Here is a 23,299-nt window from a genome sequence, read left to right on the forward strand (position 1 = left end):
ATTGGCTTCTCTTCATTGGCTTCCTGTTAAATCCAGAATTGAATTTAAAATCCTTCTTCTTACATATAAGTTCTTGAATAATCAGGCCCCACCTTATCTTAAAGACCTTATAGTATCATATCACCCCAGTAAAGCACTTTGCTCTCAGACTGCTGGCTTACTTGTGGTTCTAGGATACTTAAGAGTAGAATGGGAGGCAGAGCCTTCAGCTTTCAGGCGCCTCTTTGTGGAACCAGCTCCCAGTTTGGATTCGGGAGACAGACACCCTCTCTATTTTTAAGATTAGGCTTAAAACTTTCATTTTTGATAAAGCTTATAGTTAGGGCTGGATCAGGTGACCCTGAACCACCCCTTATTTATGCTGCCGTAGGCCTAGACTGCTGGGGTGGGTTCCCATGATGCACTGAGTGTTTCCTCTTCACTCCTCTCCTCTTTTCACTCTGTTTATACACCACTCTGCATTTAATCATTAGTTATTATTAATCTCTGGCTCTCTTCCACAGCATTTCTTTTTGTCCTGTCTCTCTCCCCTCACCCACAACCTGTCGTGACAGATGACTGCTTGCTCATAGGGTGTCGTTTTGATTGTTAGGTTTTCTCTGTAATTATTGTGTGGTCTTTATCTTACAATATAAAGTTGTCCCTTTAGAATTATAAGGTTCTATCTAACATTTTTGATAAAATTGACTTATTGTCATATTCTTATTCGTTGACTGCTAAATCAACAATATGTAAGAGATTTTTTTTTTTGGGCATTTTATTCACAAAGAAAAAAGGTTCTATCTGCAAAATCAAGCTTTAACTTGGTATTATAAGGTTCTATTTTTTAATATCATAAAACTGCGGATACAAACTTATAATTCTAAGGGGACGAAGTGCCTTGAGGCTACTGTTTGTTGTGATTTGGCACTACAGTGATCCCTCCCCTATCATGGGGGTTACGTTCCAAAGATCTCCGCGTTAGGTGAAAATCCGTGAAGTAGCGACGTTATATTTATTATATATTTATTTTATTTTTTTATATATATTTTGAGGCTTTATAAACCTTTCCCACACTCCCACACTATAAACCTTTACTACTTTCTTATTACAACTTCAGTGATGAAGATGGTGAATTATGCAGCTGTGCAGTACTGATGGCGATGAAGGTGCAGTATGTTCACCCTTGGCCAGCACTTCTATAGATATAGGCGTAACTTATTTCTTCGTCCGAGTGATGAACATAGTTATGGGGTGTTACAGAAATACCTATATACCGCAAAATCCTGCAATATATTGAAAACTCTGTGAAACAGAATTAGTAATATTTTTTTAAAAAAATCTGCCATACAGTGAAGCCGATTAGTGAACCGTGAAATAGCGAAGGATGACTGTATTTAAATAAATTGAATTGAATTGTTCCACAAAAAAATTAACGTTGGCCATAACTCGAGAACGATGTGACCTAGTATGTACAAATTCACACCATAAATGCATCGACAAAAAACTCTTGATGAGTTCCAACCTCAGCGACCTTGACCTCAAGCTAAAGGTCAGAGCTCAAGTTTTCTGAAAATCTTGTGAATGTGATAACTCAGAATGATCTCATCTACTGTAGGATGTTCAAATTCACACCATAGGTGCATAATGTTCAAGCGAGACGCATCAAACTTCACACACTTGTTCACTGACTTTACTGTCACAGCACTTTGACACAGTCCTCCCCCTTCCCTTTGTTATGAATCTAAAACAACTGAGTGTTGGCAGCCACTCAGCGGTGCTCTTGTTTTATATTTCTTCCACTTCTGAAAAATTGCACCAACAGTTGTCACCTTTTTACCAGGCTTCTTGCTGATGGTATTGTAGCCTATTCCAGACTTGTGCAGGTTTACAGTTTCATCCCTGATGTCCTTTGACAGCTCTTTGGTCTTACCCATGGTGTTGGAGAGGTTGGAATGGAAGATATTGATTTTGTGGACAGGCGTGCTTTATACACATAAGTTGAGATCAGGAGTATCTTTAATTGAGTGATTGATTATAATCTGTGTGCCATATGGGCACAAGACCAGTCTGTGGGAGCTAGAATTCTGATTGGGTTGTAGGGGATCAAATACTTATTTCACTAAATGACATGCAAATCAACTTTTTTTGACATTTTGTCTTTCACCATTTAAATTGAAACTACCATAAAAATCAGAGACTATTCATTTTTGTAAGTGAGCAACTGTACAAATTCAGCAGGGTATCAAATAATTATTTCCCTCACTGTGTAACAGCTAGGTCTGCCAAAAAGCAGTGTTTTGGCTAGCAATCTATAGCAAAGATTTGAAGCTTTGGCCACTGAGAGGGTGCTTATAAAATCACACTCAATTAATTTTACTACCATAATTTCGTCAGACAAGTTCACCATAAATGTTCTTTTAAGATAATGGCTGTGCTGTGATTTTGGTGGTATTCACTTATGAAGCAACAGAATGTGTCTTACTTTTGTGTCTCAGCTCTCATCTGTGATCTACTTGCTGAGAGAATGCTTTCCCTTTGTTGATCTCCATTGTGATGCAGTGCAGCCCATAAACTTTCCACTACACTTTTTCTGACAGAAAAGTTGCTAAGTTGGCAGGGATGAACTGAACTGACGTGTGATGATTACTGCTGTGAGAGAGCAAGATATCAGACACCCAAACTGAAATGATAGATTCTTTTTTCTACAGTTACATCTATATTTGTGCATCATCAGTTACTCATTTGTAATAATAAAGCTACAAAGTATTAGAAAATGAAAATTCTAAACCAAAACAACAAACAGAGCATTTTCTAGCTTCACTTTTGTTCAGGGCTGCTTGAGCTTTGCTATCTGCAGAAAGCTTCTAGTTTAGACTTGATTTGTCCAGGAAAATCTGACAAGGAATTCATACTCTTTTCTGTACAGTCCTGCCTGGTGTTCACACAGTGGCCCTCATTTACACCTGAAAGCTGAGCAGTACAAGCTCTGTGATGGATTGGTTGTCTCCTACTTTGCTCAAGGGTGCCTCAGCAGTGATTACTGCAAGAAAGTGTGCCGCTAAAGAACAGTCCCCATCAGTAGCTGCAGTAAAAAGCATCACCAATTTTGTTCCCATATGACACACAAAAAAAAGATTTCTTCTGAAATGAAAAACAGATGCAGATTAATGCATCTGCAGATTAATATGGTTAATGTCTTTTCATAAATCATGTTTTAACAATGTGGTGTTTGTCTTTTGCTTGTGGGACAAAAAAAATTCCAGTTATGCACAAGGGAGCACAGCAGCTGAACTTCTTCCCCTCGGGGAAAACAAACCGACCTTTTCACGCAGTTTTCACTTGCATGCCAGTTCATAATTCACTCTGCAGAGAGAGAGACACATAACCGCACTGATACTGAAGCTGTTCATGTTCCCACTGTGGAAGCCTTTGGTTGATTGCAACAGACATTTTATTGATTTATCGATTAAGGCCTCAACAAGTTTGGTTTTTATGGTCTGTAAAATCACATCCCGCTGAACACCGGTAAGGCTTAGGTCAAATGTGAAGTGTCACTGATGAGCTGGGATTTCTTTTTTGAACACACAGTATCCAGTTCATGTGGAACTGGGTGCGCATGACTGAGGACTTCTTTTCCTTGACAGCAACAATTTAACATTATAAACCTCTCAACCTCAACAGTGGCCATCTTGGCCATGTGGTGAAAGAGGGATGATTTATTTATTTATTTATTTGCAGCTAGAAGTGACAGTATTTAGTGGAGAAAGAAGAGTGCTAAGATGAAACCTCGGCAGATGCATCCATAGGTGTAGATACCTCTAATTACTACTCAGTTACAAAGAAATTCCCAGAATTTCACTCACCAAAAGCACAGACTTCTTGCACGGTCTGTTAGTACAATTAACACAGCAAGTCATGGTACAAGGAACAGCTCAAAGAGTTGAGTAACTCTGATTAGCTTAGGTGAACCCTAGCAAATAGCTCTTGGCTATAGCTGCTCGTGTTGGATAATTGACTGCATGAAAAAATGTCTTTTGAATCAGACTGTAAACATGCTGGTTTCTGCTCAGAATATAGGCATTATACAGCATTTTTGACTGCAAAAATGAAAAATATAGCTTGTCTTCTTCACAGAGAGACCAACCTTTTGCATGTACTCCAAAGAGTTCAGGAACAGCAGCTGATTTAATTTGGGTATGCTTTTTCAGGTATTTTTGTTGATTTTGGAGCAGCCAGTTAACAGGTTAACATGAGAATCTGTGGGGATAGACTCAGTTTTGGAACCAGCTTAAAGTGGCATGTCCATGTTGGTTTCAGTTTTAGTTTTGGAGGTTGATAAGTCACAGTGGTCAACCAGTAGAAGTACTGCGTAATTGTCACAATCAATATAATGCTTGCTAGCTATCTAATAGCTGCAGCTTCTTGTCAGGCATTGACATTATATGTGCTGAGGCATTGTTTGGGGTTTCTTCTTGTTAAAGACTGTTAAATCTGACAGTTAGTGTGACAGTCATGGTGAAATCCTACTTGTCTTTCCAAGTTCACCATAGTACCCTGCTGAACTCCAAACACTTTGCAGGTGAGTACATGGTGTACAACATGTGAATATACTTGGAAGTAAGAATAGAGATAGTTTGAAAGTATATACATAAATGAATTATAGTCAGTATATACAAATGGAGTTGGCAAAATTTCAGTTTGACTGAGGTTGAATCAGTGCTTCTTTGACTTTCAGTTAAGACTACAGTCATGGTAGAGGAGAGGATTTATTTAAAGGGCAAGCCTGCATACGTTTTATCCAGGTGCACCAAAATTAACTGGTAGCTGACTGTTAACTGGCACTATACTTACTCATAGGCTTGCATAAACACTGTCATCATTAAGGCAGCTACTGGTTTTAAAATGAATAGCTCTGCAGTTCTTTTGATCTGAATTCCTTACTTTGGATGCTGTTTTTATTGCTGTTACACTTTAATGGAATGAATTCTTTGTCATAGATTGACTATAATTTCAGTTATAAAGTGATGATGGTATATATAGTTGTTGTAAATAGTTCCCAAGTTACTTTGTGATTATATGCACAAGGGGTGTAGTGCAGACAACTGACAATATAATGATGCAAAGCTATGAGCCTTGAATTTGAGTCATACTATAGTTATCAAGTGTTGGAAATTCTTCAAAAGACATAAAAGTTTAGATCCCAGTAGGATAAAAGATGCTATGAATGCAGGGCTTATTTTTAGAGTTGTTCCAGGTTGTTCTATCAACAAGTGTTAAATATAAAACTGCTCGGTGGGCATTCATCTGTCTGAATGAAAAAAGTTGTTTTATTTTTATCAATATAAAAATCACTTTGATTCAAAGCTTGTACAGTCTAATTTAACACTGCTCAGTTTTCTTCAGAGTGCTGCCAAATAAATGCCAACACTTCCTTTGATTCAGGTTAATTTTAGGTGTGTCTCCTTTGGTGAGGAGGATAAAAATGGATTAAAAAATGGAGAACAGAAAGCCCTAATTAATATAGAGACACAGTGTGTTTGTGTGTGCTGAACACGGAGAACAACAGTGTTGTTTTGATACTCTTAGTATTCCCAGTTGAATTGCAAAGTTGCTGTAAAAATTGGAACAGATTAACAAACTCTTCTGTTATTTCATTGTTATGATGAAAGTGGGTGGTTGTTACAGCCAGTTTGGAATCAGCTGCTACCAAATCAGTCTGCTTGAGGAATATTTAATTGATGTACAGAGCTTAGAGACAATTTTCTTTCTTAGAATTTCTTTACTTTCATTATTTCTTATCTGTCCTCTCAATGGTTATTTTTTTCCTCTGAAGGAGATGTCAGTATAAAAAGAGGTATTCTATTACAGGGGGGGAAATGTGCAGCTGCAGGTGTTATGCTGCTTTTTAAACTGCCAATCTGTCCCATAGTCTGGTTACCATTATGATGGAAAGTTTTGGTTGGGGCTATCTCTCAAAAGCTGTAGTAAAATCCTACAAAGTTATTTTTTTCCCAAAAGAACAAACTGTCTACTGCAGTGATTCCAAAGTCAAGAGTGCTGCAGCCCCCTTAAAAACCAGAAAATCTCATATCCCAATATCTGACCCACTTGCCACTGAGACAAAAACTTCAATATAAGAGCAATAAATTTAGGTCCAAGTAATGAGTAATATCACAAACTAAACACCTTCTATTACCCATTTGAATTCAAGGTGTCTGTTAGACCCTATTCCTACTAGACTGCTCAAAGAAGTCCTTCCATTAATTAATGCTTCAATATTAAATATGATCAATCTGTCTTTATTAGTTGGCTATGTACCACAGAATTTTAAGTTGGCAGTAATTAAACCATTACTTAAAAAGCCATCACTTGACCCAGCTGTCTTTGCTAATTATAGGCCAATCTCCAACCTTCCTTTTCTCTCAAAGATTCTTGAAAGAGTAGTTGTAAAACAGCTAACTGATCATCTGCAGAGGAACGGTTTATTTGAAGAGTTTCAGTCAGGTTTCAGAATTCATCACAGTACAGAAACAGCATTAGTGAAGGTTACAAATGATCTTCTTACAGCCTCTGACAGTGGACTCATCTCTGTTCTTGTCCTGTTGGACCTCAGTGCAGCTTTGATACTGTTGACCATAACATTTTATTACAGAGATTAGAGCATGCCATAGGTATTAAAGGTACTGCACTACAGTGGTTTGAATCATATTTACTTAATAGACTCCAATTTGTTCATGTAAATGGGGAGTCTTCTTCAGACACTAAGGTTAATTATGGAGTTCCCCAGCGTTCTGTGCTAGGACCAATTCTATTTACATTATACATGCTTCTCTTAAGCAGTATTATTAGAAAGCATTGCATAAATTTTCATTGTTATGCAGATGATACTCAGCTTTATATATCCGTGAAGCCAGATGACGCACATTAATTAGTTAAACTGCAGGAATGTCTTAAAGACATAAACACCTGGATAACCTCTATTTTCCTGCTTCTAAATTCAGATAAAACTGAGTTTATTGTACTCAGCCCAGCAGGTCTTAGAGGCATGGTGTCTAGCCACATACTTACTCTGGATGGCATTGCATTGGAATCCAGTGACACTGTGAGAAATCTTGGAGTCGTTTTTGTCCAGGATATGTCTGTCAATGCAAATATGCAAATATGTAGGACTGCTTCTTTACATTTGCACAATATTTCTAAAATTAGAAACATTCTGTCTCAGAGTGATGCTGAAAAGCTAATTCACGCATTTGTTGCGTCTAGGCTGGACTATAGTAATTCATTATTATCAGGCTGTCCTTAAAGCTCCCTGAAAAGCCTTCAGCTGATCCACAATGCTGCAGCTAGAGTACTGACAGGGACTAGAAAGAGAGAGCAGATTTCTCCCATATTGGCTTCTCTTCATTGTCTCCCTTTTAGATCTTCAATTTAATTTTAAATGCTTCTTCTCACATAGAAGGTCTTGAATAATCAGGCCCCATCTTATCTTAAAGCCCTCATAGTACCATACTACCCCAATAGAACACTTCGCTCTCAGACTGCTGGCTTACATACTTGTTGAGTTTTCTTAGGACTTATTGTAGGGTCTTACAATATGAAGTGCCTTCAGGTGACTGGTGGTGTGATTTGGCACTGTATGCCTCACTGCAATCAAATCCACCATCTGGATTTTTATGTGGAGTTTCCATGTTTTCCCAAAAATCAGTTATTTAGAATCAACATCGCCTAAGTTGGATTCAAATAGCCCATGGAATTTAGCCCATGGAATTTTCATCCATCTTGTGTAAGACGGATAAAATCTTATTCTATAAAATAATAAAATAAATATCAGACAGTTTGGGGTCTAATATTGAATTTTGCGGCAATGGCTTAATGCTTCATCCCTGGATTTACTTAGGCAAATTTTATCATCTGGTATTTCTACTCGATTGCGAGTTTTTAGCTTACGCTTGCCTCCTGCGCTTGCCATGATTGTCTCCTTTGAAATGAACTGATTTGCCCAGTCCAGATGTCACATAACTGTCTAGACACTCAAGCGATCTCCAGGCGTCGTTAGTGTGTGTAGTTGTGATGAATGAGCCGATGCATGGAGTTTGCGTAGATTGTACATATTGGAAGCGGGTGTGATGATCCGACTTAGGAGATTTTTTTTTTAATGGAATTAATCTTAGCAACAATCAGGACCTGCATCTTACTAGAGCTGAAATCCAATTTGTGTGACTTCGACTTAGGTGACCTTTACTGTATTTTTGTCCATTTTTTCACCTTGAGACTTTTTCAAGTAGTAACTTTAACATTTTACCATAGATAAAAGCTTCACTGTGCTTTACCCTGTTTTCTCCATTTATCTCACTGCCAGATGCACATGTCCACTGTAGTCTGGATTTTGAAGGTTAAGTCAACCTCCACTACTTGTGTTGCTGTCAGCCACTAGCAGAGTAAACCTGTAGCTTCAGGTGTGGCTTGACTGTCTATTTGATCATAGTAATAGAGAAAAAGTCAGATAAGGTGCAGTAAGCCCAGGCAGCTATCCCCTGACACTGCAAGGTAGAATAGGATGGATGGAGGGAATGACACTGGAATACAAATGGAGCAAGATACTAGAAGGCAGGATGGAGGGTAGAGCAGGAGAGGTATGAAGAGAGAACAAATGGAAAGAGGGATGTTTGATATAAAACAAAAAGCAACCCCCCCAAAAAACCAAAAACAAAACAGAAAAATCTCTATCTGTAGCTCCTGTCAAAGAAAGAAAAAAACATGCTCATTTTGTGTTTTTCCATATTGTTTTATTGGTATTTTCAGAGAACAGCTCTGTTTTCATTTTGTGCCTAAACTCAAGGCTTGCTTAAGTGTTGGGCGTCATTTTGTTCTGAAAAACAATCCAAAATCACCTAATTGGAATACGTTTTAAGCTGTGAAAATTGGCAAGTCATAAGTCCAAAATGAAGGAGTCACCTAGCAGACTCTAAATGAACCAAACAGACAGGGGAATAATGAATGCTGTTACATGATCAGGGTGCATAACCTGTGGTGTGGTGGTGTGGATGAAAAAAAAAAATGGCAGTTGGCTGCTAAATGGCTAGCAGTCCCAGAGTGGGAGCTCTAGAATTGCTTGGTAACTCAGAAATTTGTTGTACACAGGAATAGAGACTTTGCCTTGATGTCTTAAATTAATAATAAATAACACCATATAAGCCCCATGATATGCCCTGTGACTGGCAAAAATAAATAAATAAATATAAAATAATAAGTACAATCATCAGTGAGATGAAGATAGTAGACAGAACTGGAAGCATGCAGTAAAGAGAGAGGTGGCAATGGAAAGGACTGATAGTGTGTTGTATGTCATGCTAGACAGTAAAGGTGGAGCAAAGGACTTGCACTGATTGGCTAGACAGAGATGGAAGAGAGCAGTAAGGAGGTGGAGGTGTGCTCTGGAGAGAAGAGGAATGAAAGTCAGTGGAAGCAAGAGTGAATGAGAGGGAGACGAGTGGAAAGGTGAACATGCACAGAGTAGAGATGCTAAGTATAAATACCTGAGGTCAGCCATTCAGATCAACAGACAGTGCTCAAGAGAGGTGAAGAAGAGAGTGCAGGCAGGGTGAAGTGGGTGGAGATGAGTGTCAGGGTGATTTGTGACAGAAGGAGAGCAGTAGTGAAAGGGAAGGTTTACAAGATGGTAGTGAGACCTGCTCTGATGCATGGCTTAGAAATGGTGGCACTGACAAAAAAAGGAGCCTGAGCTGGAGGTGGCAGAGTTGAAGATGTTAAGATTCTCATGAGGAGTGAGCAGGATGGACAGGATTAGAAATGAGTACATCAGAGGGACAGCTCAGATTGAGCGGTTTGGAGACAAAGTTAGAGAGGCAAAGCTGAGATGGTTTGGACATGTGCAAAGGAGCGATAGTATACTGGACAAAGGATGCTCCAAAGACGGAGCTGCCAGGCAGGAGGAGAAGAGGTATTTTTTCAAAAGGAGATTTATTTATGCAGTGAAGGAGGAGATGAAGAGCTTTGGTGTGACAGAGGAGGTTGCTAGGGATAGGGTGAGATGGTGGTGACCCCTGAAAGAAGCTGGTTCAAGGAGGCAGAACACTAAATGACAAAATGATCATCCCAAAACAGCCAACCAGTGATGGCCAACAACTGATCGTCCTCTCCACTCTTATGTACAATAACACGAAGTCTCTTTTAAATGTGGAGAGGCCTTTATATTTTTCACACATAGGACTGTAAACCTAGAATGCTTTTCAGCTGAGCAGTAATGAATATGGCAGCCTCACGTGTGATACCAAGCTTCACAGCTTTTTTCACAGTCTTCCAAATAGGTTTGACATTTTACCAGAGCATGATGCCCTTATTTCTGACATGTGCCCACACAGGCTTGCTTTGCAACATGTTGCCTCAAGAAGTGCTTAGTTTTGAATAAAAGGAGAAAAAAATTATTTTAAAATGTAACTGAAAGTGCAGGGATGACTGAGTGCCTCCTGGGCTAAGTGCAGGAAGTACAGTAAATGACGGGAACGATCATCTTCACACTGTACTGTTGGCTGCTGGTATCACTGTGAGGGTAATGAAGGTGGAAAAGCATTGACTGAGGAGCAATTCATTTTCTTAATCAGCAGGAATGTTTTTGTAGAGCTCCGCTGAATGGTTTTCACCAAGTTTATCGTTTCCTGGTTGATCTCAAGACATTTTCTGCCATAGTTTAAATAAGAAACACACGCTGTATAGATACATCCATTAAGGTGTTACTTCCAGAAAGTGAAACAAACAGTTCTTATTTCATTTAATTAAAATGTCTTCAAGGTTGAAAATGCAGTTTTTGTCAGTCAGAAGTTCAAGGAAGCAGTTGCTGTTGAAAAAGTGCCACAGCATGTTGGTTTTTGCTGTCAGTCAGTTTGCAGCAGCTGCTGCAGAAGAAATTAGATTTGGTAACTGACAGTTACAGATTTATGAATCCCAACAGGACCATTTCTTCTGCAGCAGCAGGAAAAGTACAAGAGCTGAGCAGAAGGAAAAGTGGCTAATTTTAATTAAGCCTCGTAAAAAAGGCAAAGAAAGAATAAGCACTTTTCTTACATCACAAATTCTTAAACTAATTAGCATGTGCTACTCTGATGATCTTGGACTGCTCAGTAAATATCTGATAAACTCTCTCTCAAGCCAGAAAGCAAAAACCTACACTCCACAGACAATTTGCAAACTGCTGACTTCTGCCAAAACTTTCTGCTGCTACTGCAGCAAAGGACATTTGGCAAGATCAGATGCTAAATACATATTCTTTATTTGATTTTTATTTACAGTTTATTAGATTTTTTCACATCCTTGGTTTATGCCTCTTTCCTTTTTTCAGTCTTTTTTATGTCAGTGGATTCTCAATATTCATTTTTCCTTATGAGATAGTTTTAACATATTTTGATAATGCAGCACGGTGTGTGTCAGGTGTGTAAGCTTAACACATATAATGATGATCGGGTATGGTGGTTTGAGAGATCCTGAAAGAGTTCTCTGCAGGGTCAACAGCAGTCTCCATCACACCAAGCATCTTCATCAAAAGTCGTTCGCTTGTGTGCAGCATCCTCAAACAACAGGCCCAATTCGCTCAAACATATTAAATACCCAAGATTTAAAACTGCTATCACTGAAAGGAAAACACACACAAAATGAAACAAATCAAGGTATACTTAGTGTGGTAGCATTGTTGGCCATTTGAACATTAGTGTCTTAACACGTTTAAGTGCCCTAGAGCAAGACTCTCATTGGGTGTACATGAATAAATTAAATCTATTTTATATTTTCACTAAGTAATATACCTACCTTGGTTTAAAAGCACTGGTAAGGATAAAAACATAAATCCACTTGTGTCCAATTAATATAAAGATTGTCATCAGAGGGTAAATGCAAAGCTTCCTTTATTATTTATCATTTGAAAAAAAAATTACAAATTAATAGAATTCTTGATGTTTTTAGAATATGCCAGCAGTAACTTAATTCTGCATTATAGGGACACAAGCATTAACATAGGAGTCCAAATGAACCAAAAATAGAAAAAGTGCCTTTGACCCCACAGATGCAGTTCAGAGTTCTGAACTGTCAAAGAGTTTGCTGAAGGCTCTTTTCCTGGTTAGTTGCAGTACAGCTGAAAGGAGGATTATTCATGTAGCTGCAGATATTTGTCTGCCCTATGTGTGAGTCACAGGTTAAACTCTCTTCATGGCCAAAAGGAGTACAAAAATTCTAGCACTGCGATGGTGTTGGGTGCCTAGTGCACTCACTGGTTTGTGCACTTTGGAAGTAGCCAAAAACTGGACAGCAGGAAATAATTTTGGAGTCATAATCAGAAATGTGTCAGAGCAGAAATTCATATTTATTTCTTCTGTTAACTCTCTTCTGTTCTTTCTACAAACTACATATGTTAAACAAAATTAAATTTACCTTTGAGCTTACCTTCTCATTTCATTCTTTTATCATTCAGTCATTCATATCCTCTCAGGTTCTGTATTCATGTTGGTCTTTGTGTTGTGTTACCAAGCCAGCTATGTCCACGAGCATGTCAGATGTTAGAAAGTAATTTTCTGTCAGCATAGTCAACAGCTATCTGTGTAGATGTCACTTGGAATGACATTTGCATCCTTATAACGCACATCTGGAACACACCTGCTGAAGGAAGGAAGCTCTGAAAGTTTAATTGCTCCTTCAGGGATAAAAATTTTTGATGTTCGAGACTGAAGCTCTTTGCTTGCACCGCGCAGATCTTTGTGCTCCTAAAACAGGAGATGTGAGTCCCTGTGTTGAATTTACGACATAATTACAGGGAGATTACTGAAGCTGTGTAATCCCTGCAAAGTGATTGTCACATTACGAAGGAAGCAAACGTAACCTATTCTGGCACATCTATTTTAATTGTCAGGAGAGAGTTCCAATAGGAGGAGAATGAAAGAAAATGAACCTTTTTTTTCTTTGGAGAATGAATTGTTTTGAGAATTTCAAGTTGGTAATGTGCAGACTCTGTGCAGTCCTAATAAAGACACTGAACACAACAATAAAATCCTCCTAGAATTTTTAATAATATCCTATTGTTGTGTGACCTAGACTCTCATTTAAAATAAGAAGGAAGTTTGTATTTTGACACTAAAAAGGTAAAAAAAAAAAAAAAAGTCAGATAACTCTGCAGTCTGGCTGCTGCTGTCTATCTTTGTGTGGTGATTTATTGATTTAGGCATGTTTCATCTTCACCTTTGATTTCAGCTGATTTAAACACAACCTTAAAATTCAGGTTGTGTCCTGTTTTGAAATGAGCTAAACCCTGCTTAATGAGATTGTACCCTTAGTGACTGATAACTGGACAGGCATCCTGCCCTCATGGTGTTTTTGGATGCTATCACTACTGACTACTGTTTTACTGCTCAATTTATAAACCTCTGCATACCTTTTGCTTAAATGTAATGGCAGTAATGGATTCTCCATCAAAATGATGGCCTTATACCCTGCTTTATCATCTATGCTACTCTCTATGGGACCACAAGTTTTAAAAAATGAAGGTCATGTATGAAATAAGACTTGCAACTTGCAACTGAGCTCATTAATGCATGAGTAAAATGTTTACCGATGTATTAAATTAAGTGAACCTTTGAGTCATTTTCTCATCAACCTCTATATTGTGTTGCAAACGGAGGAACTGCCCCTTTGTGGCCATTATAAAGAATGGAGTTTTAAGGTATTTAACCTGAGGCATTGGCTTCACTTGTCAGATCCAGAGACTACATCAGTGTTATTATATATCGAGTCAGTTGATTGACTGGAATACATGTGGGGAGGGTAAAATACATCACAGGAAATTAGAGAAAACAAAGCACCAGCCACACACTCAGTGAGGCTGCAGAAGGGGGTTTACGTTGCTTCCTTGTAATCATCAGTCTTAAGTGCTTGTGCTTTTCTTGCTCTGTAACAGGTGGAGAGCAGAAGGTGGTTCAGGTATCAAAACAGGAAGCAAAACTGGTCATTGAGGACTTTGAGCCTTCTAAAGGTTACAACTTTAAGATCATTGCAGTCAACGAGGGGCAGGAGAGCAAACCTCTTCAGGGCACACATGAAGGTAAGAGACATGCTCCATTGATGAGTATTACTTCAGGAATCCTTCCACTGGTTTCTGATTGGACAGTCTAATATAATCATAATTGTGAACTAAAAAGAGCTAAAATGTGCAGTCACATTGAATCACACAGAAAATTGCCTCAGAGTTGATTACTGTGTGACACCAAATTGCATTTTTGGCTCCAATCAGTGATGTCACAGCAGGTGTATCCTATCAGCTGTGACTGGCAGAATACCTGCTGTGACATCACTGATTGGGGTGTGGCCACAAGAGTGTGCTTCGGAGCAGCACAGCAGCACACTGTGTAATATTGTATTTTGAACAAAATCAAAAATTTGTGCCTCACGTCTGACCTCCTATGTTCTGCCTACCTTCTGTTTAATCTGCATTGTTGGAGGAATGAGAGAAAGCTGGGCAAAGCAGCAAAAAGAACGCAAATAGGAAAAGCAATAGTTGCCTCATGGCAGTGTTGTGGTTTTGAATACAGAACTAAGCTGAGTGTTTACTTAGTTTGAGTCATTGGCATTCAGCAACCTGCTGGTATTTACTTGTCATGCTGTGCTTTAGGAAAACAAAGCTTTTAAACATGATGCCAAATGTACATACCCACAGGTTCTGTGTTTCTATTATTCATGTCAAGCTACAAAAGCCTTTTGACTCAGCATTTAGAATATCACTCTGCTCTTTAAAGCTGAAGGAATGGCATTGTATAAGTGTGTCCTGATGTCTTGCATTTGCAGCTCTAATGTTTTGTTTTGACGCTCTGCAGAAGCACAAAAATCCAAATCTAAATGTAAACAACCAACTTTTTAATAGGCATGCACTAAGTCCTGTGTATTATTTGTCACATGTTACTTTATAAAGTAGGGCAACCAAAAACAAAAAAACAAAAACCCAAAAGATTCCCACCCTCTTCTTCCGAGTGAGGATAACAGCTTATTAATTTAACACTCATATTGGACCAGTACTCATATTAGTGGATTCCCAAAGCCAAGGTATCTGTATCTGGACTGAAAATGTTGAATAAAAAAAAATTGTCTGGCTCCACCACAGACATACAATAATGTGAAAAACAAAGGTTTCACAGGAGTCTATGCAGTCCTGTGAAAATACTATACTCCGTGATTCAGTAGCTTGTGGAAATACCTGTAGCAACAACAACTTGAAGTAATTGTTTTCTGAATTATTTTATGAGTCTTTATCAGTATTCATCACATCATTGTGGAGGAATTCTGGTCCTCTCATCTTAAAAGCGTTGTGTTAGTGAACCTTCATTTAGGCACAGCTCTCTGAAGGTCCCACCACAGCACTTCAGTCTGGACTTTGACTGGGAAGTTGCAACACCTTCATTATTTTATTTTCAGTAATTTTGTTATAGATTTGCTTCTGTGCTTGGGACCATCGTCTTGTTGTATGAACCAGTTATGGCCTTAGCTGCAGGCAGAGGTGGGATGTAACAAAGTACAAATACTTTGTTACTGTATACAAGTAGAATTTTCAGATATCTGTACTTTATTTGAATATTTATTTTTCTGACAACTTTTACTTTTTGTCCCTACATTTTTACATAAATATCTGTACTTTCTATGCCTTATATTTTCAAAACAGGCTTGATACTTTAGGTTTAGCACATTTTAGGAAAGTTTTTATTTCCCATCACTGCGCATTCAAACATCAAACTAATGTGAGCCCAAATGGAGGGAACAATAACACACAAAAGCCAGTCGTATTCACGTATCCATCCCCGGGGCTTATTGCAAAGAGACGAAAGAGGAAAAATCTTATAATTTATGCATCATTTATAGCACTGCACTCAGGGGTTACAGTGGGTCAGAACAATCTGGAACAAGGTTTTTGGTCTGTAAGTTGTGTTCACGGTACTTCAGCATCTAGTTAGCGCTACAGAAGAGGAGCGAAAATAAAGGGATTAAAGTGTTGTTGCAGGCAATTTCAGATGCAGCTTTTCTAAATGCTCAACAAACATCATTAAACAAACTGTCTGCAGTTTGTCATAGTGTGTCTGCAAGCTAAAGGTCCAGCTGCTGTATTTCCAGGGAGAGAAAAGAATGAGCGAGAAATTCAGAGATGTAAGAAAGAGGACAGGAGAGGAAGAAGAGACATTAACTGGATGTTAAGTTGTGTTTTCATCAACCATGTTGGATAAATGTATAAATGGTTCTGTCACCAATGCTCCCATGAGATTATGGAGTTTTATTTTAGTGAGTACCTTTATTTTGACTTGTGAAAATGGAATTTCCTGCAAAGCTGTTACGGTCATAGACACACATACGCTGCAGAGAACTCAACACTGGAAATTTAAAGCTTACATTTTTAAATCAGATATTGGATCTGTATATGATGTGAAGTCATGTTTTTTCATAGTGTGATGAAATGTCCTGCAGAACAGACTGAGGCACACTAACTTATTTGTTATTCAAAAGTTGCATGAAAATGCTGCAGTTTAGTGTAGGATAAACAGGTCAGCTTGCTGTACTGTAGTGAATTTACAGTGAAGCTCTGTGTTGGACTGGTGAACAGCGGCTGTGGTGTTCATGGTGAGTGGTAGGTTACATCAAGTGTACCTGAAATGAATTTGCATTTACGCTTATGATGCTAAGATTTATTCACTGAATTCCACCTTTATACCAACTGTATACTGTCTAGTATACAGACGGTATTAACAGAATGCTGTCAGTGTAGGGTATGGAAATCAGCTAAAATAGCTCGTGAAATATTAGGTTACGTCTTGTTGAATTCAGCTGTGTAAATCCACAGAGGGCAGTAAACCTCAGAACAACAGCAGCTGATCATAGCCCGCACACACAGAAAATCCCCGGGAGCTCAAATTATTGTGAGCTCTCTTTCTTTTTCTCTGCTCATGTTCTACATAACAGTGTTCAAGCTGAGGACATTTATTAGAATTTAGACTGAGATAAAGTTTGTATTCTCATAATAATATTGTATTATTATTATTATTATTACTATTATAGCATGATGTTCAGTTAGCTTTGCAGATAAATAGCTGGAAGATATATACTCCAAATAGGTACTTTTACTTTCTTACTTTGAGTACATTTCAGAGCATGTACTTTTTCACTTTTACTTGAGTAAAGAAGTTGAATCTGTACTTCAGCTTCTACCAGAGTATTTTTCAACACATGTGTCTGTACTTCTATTTAAGTACAGATTGTACTTTTGCAACCTCTGGCTGTGGAACAGATGGCCTCACATTTGACTCTAGAATACTTTGATATACAGAGGAGTTCATGGTTGACTCGGTGACTGCAGGCTGCCCAGGTCCTGTGGCTGCAAAACCAACACAAATCATCACCCTTCCACCCCCATGCTGTTGGAAGAGGCTTTCTCCTGGCACTCCTTCCACACAAGCCATACTTGTTCAGTCTTTTTATAATTGTAATCTCATGAACATTTATCATACTACCCGAGAACTGTGGAGTCTGAGATAGAGCTCTTAGGTTTTTCACAGTTTCTTTGAGCATTCCAGTCTGACCTTGGGTTGTAAAATTTTCATGTCTATACACACTTCACACTTCACTTCACGCTTCACCCATCTCCTACCGTTCATTAATGTAGGTTTTTGCATTATGTATCATTTCTTCCAGCTCAGCAATCAGCTGTCGAAATGGCTCCATCCCAAGGGAGAAAAAACAGTAGCGTCACACAGAAGAACAATGAGATCTCAGAAGGTAAGATCCTCAGCAGAGAAACAGGTGGAGATCCAGGTGAACAGACACACTGAAATGAAAAAAAATTGATACATCCATCTTTTGAAAGTCTTGGGGTGTCTGGATTCAAGACCAAATATTATGCAGAAGATGATTCACTTTGAAATGCCACCTCAGGAAGACAAGCTGCTGTTGCTGAAGGACAAGTTTGAAAGATAAAAGTTTATATATGTTTTAAATGTGTCCTGTAATGCATTCAGGATCGAGATTTTTACAAATAGTAGAAGATGGCATCCTGGACTTTTGCCTTAACAGTTCAGAGTGAAGGCACCTGCTCTTCTTCTGAGAATTTTGAATGGATTGCACACAGGAAGCTTTCAGTTTTAGTATCTGGAGATTTTAACTGAGAACAAAGAACAACAGTGACACAAAAGCAGGTGAGTGTGAAGCTGAAGAAGCCGTCTTTTTGCCACAATCTTTGTGAGCCTGATTCACCATTTAAATCTCAGACAGTTTCTCCTGATCTGGCCATCCTTTTTGAAGACTCAAGATTACTGTTCTGTGAATGCAATATCCTTGCAATTGCACAGTGATTGTCAGCAAGACTAATACTCGAGAAAATGGAGGGAAGGGAAATGAAATGGCACAAACATGGGAATTTAAGCGAGAGCCTGGAACAAACAGGAAATGAATGGAGAGATGAGTGCGGTAAAGAAGCCAATTTTTGGTGATGGTAAGTGGTACATGCTGAGTCAAACAATCAGACGCACAACCAGTTTATAAAGCAACCATCTTTAAACTTGTTTATCCTACAAAACAAAGGAAAACTGCACAATCAGTTTTGTTAGACCTGTGATTCAAATTTATAACTCAACAAAATATCTTAGGATTACTACATTGTGTTAAACTTAATTCAACTCTTTTCTCATTTTGAAGATACTCCTTGTGGTGATGTTGTATTGGGATGAAATAATGAATATTTTTCTTGATTTTTTTTCCAGTGATTGATAAACTGTGACTGTTCTTTAGAACAAGGAAGTGGACAAAATATAATAGGATTGCTAAAATGGAAAAAGTCTGCACACTAGTAGTAGCCAGTGTGACCGAAAGCTTTGATCCATGTTAATAAGGATCAAGACACTTGCTTTGTAAGAATAATTAATTTCTTTTGTTAGACACTAACAGTGTACAGACTTTTACCTTTTTTTCCCTCTACATAGTTATTGAGATCCAACACACTAAAAAAAGGTCTGGATATGTGTACACTCACACTTTTTGTAAAATAAAATAGAAGCAATAAAATCATTTTCATTTGAATTCAGTGGGCATTTTTGTTTGAATCCTGCAGGATCTTTCCCTTGCTGTGAAACCTGATATTTTGCCATGTTCCTTTGCAGCCTTTGAAAATGTGATATGAACTTCTGTGTGAATGGTTTTGTGTTTTGAAGACTTGAAGTGAAGGAAAGGTTTTAATGATGGTGCAGATGGGACTTCTGGCAGCCAGTTAGACACCAATTTAAAACCCAAATTACAGCTTTTGCTTTCAAAGTTGTAACAATGGAGAAAAATACTTCTATGTTATTTCTTTTTCTGCACAAAAAAATTGCACTTATGTATTTAATCTTTGTCATGTTTGGTTGGAGTTTAAAACATTACTGTGTACACAATAAGAAGGAAAGAAAGAAGAATACTTTTCAACAAGTAGTCACTTCATCACCTCGTCCCTTTCCATGATTCTTTGGTAGATTTTTTTTTTCTTCCCTCGGCTCTGTCAGACTGTGGCAGGAAAGGTTAGGTGAAGTGTTTTTTCTTTTTTTTCTTCCAGATAGCAGAAACTTTGCAAGCATGGTGGAATTTTTTTTCTACTTTAGCCTTAAATTTTAAAGCCAATGTTAATGCAACTCTCATTCTGAGGTCATTTTAATTTTGCCTAAGGTTTATTGCTGTTATAGGCTTTCTCACAAGGCATCTTGAACTGTAGCTAGTGTTGTTTGAATGTGAGATTACATCTTGAGAATAGATTAAACTTAATGGAGAAGTTAAATTGATGCAGCAACAAATGAAAGGATTTAAGATGTGATTTAAAAGAATGATCCTGTAGAATTATTGGGTGGCATTAACTACAAAAAAAAAAATAAAAATGAAAAAGTCATACACCTGGGGTTAGTACCACATACAGTCCCTGACAGAAGTTCTGTTGCTTCTCCATGTTGTGGAAACAAAAGCTTATAATCTGACTTTAAATTCATCCACTGGTTTTAGAAATGACTCATATGAAAGCTGAAACCCTCCCAAATGAGGTTTAATTTACGAAAATAAATTTGCTTCACTGCAGAAATATTGATCATTTAATGAACACAGAAAGGTCAGATTTTGGCAAGACAAAAGTTTTGTCGCCTTGTCATATAATGCACCCAATCCTAGTTTCCAGCCTCACCTGTGCTCACTAATTGATCAGTTAATTAGTGGGTGTGTATAAGAAGAACCCCAGCTCCCCAGACCTTCACTTGAACTGCAACTTGACTTCTGACAACATGCCGAAAATCCACCCTGCGACCAAAGCCTTGATTATCAGAGGCTGAAGACCAGATCCACTGCAGAGGTGGCTGGCACCTTTAATGTGTCTCAGCGTCAAGTACAAAGAATTAAAAAAAGATTTGAAGAGACTGGAGATGTTTTTGACAAGCCTAGGCCTGGCAGACCCCGCAAGACAACTGCTCAGGAGGAACGTTTGTTGGTTAGAAAATCCAAAGCCAGCTTCTTTTCCACTGCAGCAGAGCTCCACCAGGCCTGGTCACCTCAAGTCCCTGTGTCAACTAGAACAGTTTGTAGGATTCTGTGTCTTGAGTTTTACTGGGTCTTGAGTAAATATAGCCAGTCCTGTTATGGTTTGTTTATTGGATTTTGTTGACAAAAAGAGGAAAAGCAGACCTGATATGCCAATTTCAGTTTTATAGTTTGAGTCTTGGACTCTGCTTGCATAGCTCTGCATCATTCACAGTTCAACACAAAACTGATTTGCCTTATACAGGGCTTCCCATTTCATCTTATTTCACAAAAAAATCATTTTATAATGACACCTTCCCCTTAAACCTAACTGTCCCTTATTTTTATTTATTTATGTGTTTATTTTAATTTTTTAAGTGAGCCTGCTCTTCTCATACTGTGGGCTATGCACAGTAACTGATGTGAAAGAATGGGGGATGGCTGCTCCCTATGACATTAGACAGAGCCAAGAGTATTGTGCAGTTTAAAGGTGGCTGGGAGCAGTGACTTTACTGAATATGAGCTCTGTTTTTTCTAAATCTGTGTTGGTGTGTACATTTCATATATGTTTTATGTGTGCATATGTGTGGACTGTGAGGCGTCTTTTATAGCCATTAGATGCTGCTAATACTCCTAATATAACTGACATTTGTGTGTCGTCATGGTGAAGTGCCCTCAGTGCTGATCTTATCTAGTCTACTTTTTATCTAGCTGTATCATGAGGTGGGCAGAATCATACCATCTTATCAGCAACATATATTGCATTCTGTGATAACCACATATGTAAATTAAATGGTTTTGACCTACATGTTCAAATGGTTTCGATTTTCTGTGAATTTGAGAATAGCATTTGTTATACTATCATAGCCGGCTATAATTCAGACAGATCAGCATTTCTCAATGCCAGACAGAGTCAGCTGAGCCATCAGCTCTACATCTACCTGGCAAATCTCACTATGTTAGTTGCTTTACTCTCCTTACAATCGCTACATACTGCAAGCCCATTGGCAACCCACCTCCATGCCAGCTCCTCATTTTCATGCAATTCCTGACTTAAACAGTGTTATCAGTGACAACAGACATAATGATGCTTGGTTCTTTTTGGGTGCCTTGCTGCTGCTCGTCCTCTGACTTTGCATATATGCACGTGAACGGATGGGGGGTGGGGGGGGTGGGGGGCGGTTTCAGATGGAAGTTGAAGTCTTCTTTTGTCAACAGTGAATAAAGTATTTTATTCATTATTTGAAGTTAAAGGGCTTCAGTACACAGAGAAGAATGCAGCACTAATGGGAGAGTGAGGATGCTTTCAGAAATAATGCAGTGAATTAATTTCATTCAATGTGCACTATTTTATTTTTCAAGGTGCTTGGCAGATACGTTGTTGATCATCTTGGATTCAGTACTTCAGTGCTTCTATGGATTTAGTCTCTCAGTGTCTTCTGTATCTTGTGTAGTTCTAGACTTCTTGATGTTGCGATCAGGGCTCTGTGGGGGCCTGACCATCTGTTGCTTCTTATTCTTTTTGTCACTGCAAGTTTGCTTTCCTGCTGCAGAATAAATTAGTACCAGTCAGATGCCTCTCTGATGGTATTGTATTACAAGCAAGAATTTATATATCTAAACTGCTTAACATGTCTTGCACACCAAAGTAAAAATTCATAATTAGCCTGGTCTTATGGCATTTTGTGGAGTAGTGACAAAATGCAATGCTTGTTTGCTTACATGGACATGAATTATCCTCTTTTTGTATGTATTTGAATAATGCACAAGGTGGCCTTTACCCTTTGCCTCTTGTTGTACCTGCCACAGCGATATTTGATGCTGAGAGTTCTTTTTTAAAGAGGGGCAAGTTTTGGTGTTGGATGGGCAACAGTCTGGAGACAGCAGGGAGCTTTGTGTTTTGCATTTTGTCTGAAGTAGTTTTCACTTGCTTTGTAGTTTTGCTTTCACTCAAAACAATGATTAGTTTTAGGTATTAAATAGTACTTGGTTTAAGTTTAGGAAAAGGTGCTGTATGGGTTAAAATGTACAGCTTTCAGCATTAATGAAAAATCATGCTTACCCAATGCAGTTAAATGTGACACTAAGGGGAGCCTTTACAAAACCTGCAGTGTGTGATAAATGGACTCATTCTTATATAGTACTTTGTACAACATGTGTCATTTACTCAAGCACTTCTTTGGAGCAAATTGGGGTTCAGTATCTTGCCCAAGAATACTTTGGCACGCAGAGTGATGCAGCCAGGGATCGAACCACCAACCTTCTGATTAGTAGGTGCCCTCCTCTAACTCCTGAGCTACAGCCACCCTATCTGATAAGATGGAAGTGTTTGGAATTTCACTATTTTGAAAAGCCCGAGCCATTATGGCCCCTGGTAAGATACAAAGACTTTGACAAAACGCCAGTATTTTATGGCCTGGGAATAAGAACATGTTTACATTTAACTTCTGTACTTGGATTTATTTTGCAGAATCAATCATATGTGTTTGTGTCTCTCAGGTTTGAGTGTGTATCTAATGGGCTTTGAGCTAAACGCAACAGAAAGGGGTGTTGGGGTAGAGAAGAGCCAAGCACTGATTAAAAACACTACGCTTTTATACAACTCCAAACCACAAACAACTTCTTGACCACCTTCCTCCAAACTCTGACAAGATCCTTGAGAACTCTGCAATCATCACCTCCACCTCTCCTTTTCATTAGTGCTCCACTTTTTCTGTGCTGAGTGCTATCTCTTGTGGAGCAGTTATTTCTCTCTCATCTCTTTTTC

The 23,299-nt window shown here is 38.4% G+C and overlaps 1 protein-coding gene across 1 annotated transcript in view; it reads left to right on the forward strand.

Moving 5' to 3' along the window:
• col14a1b (collagen, type XIV, alpha 1b) overlaps positions 1–23,299 on the forward strand; it is a 223,001-nt gene that overhangs the window by 12,206 nt on the left and 187,496 nt on the right. Inside the window, 2 exon segments of the mRNA XM_030741811.1 lie at positions 13,937–14,080; positions 17,704–17,787. Coding sequence (XP_030597671.1) covers positions 13,937–14,080; positions 17,704–17,787 — 228 coding nt within the window.

Source organism: Archocentrus centrarchus, chromosome 11, assembly GCF_007364275.1.
Source record: "Archocentrus centrarchus isolate MPI-CPG fArcCen1 chromosome 11, fArcCen1, whole genome shotgun sequence".
NCBI lineage: Eukaryota > Metazoa > Chordata > Actinopteri > Cichliformes > Cichlidae > Archocentrus > Archocentrus centrarchus.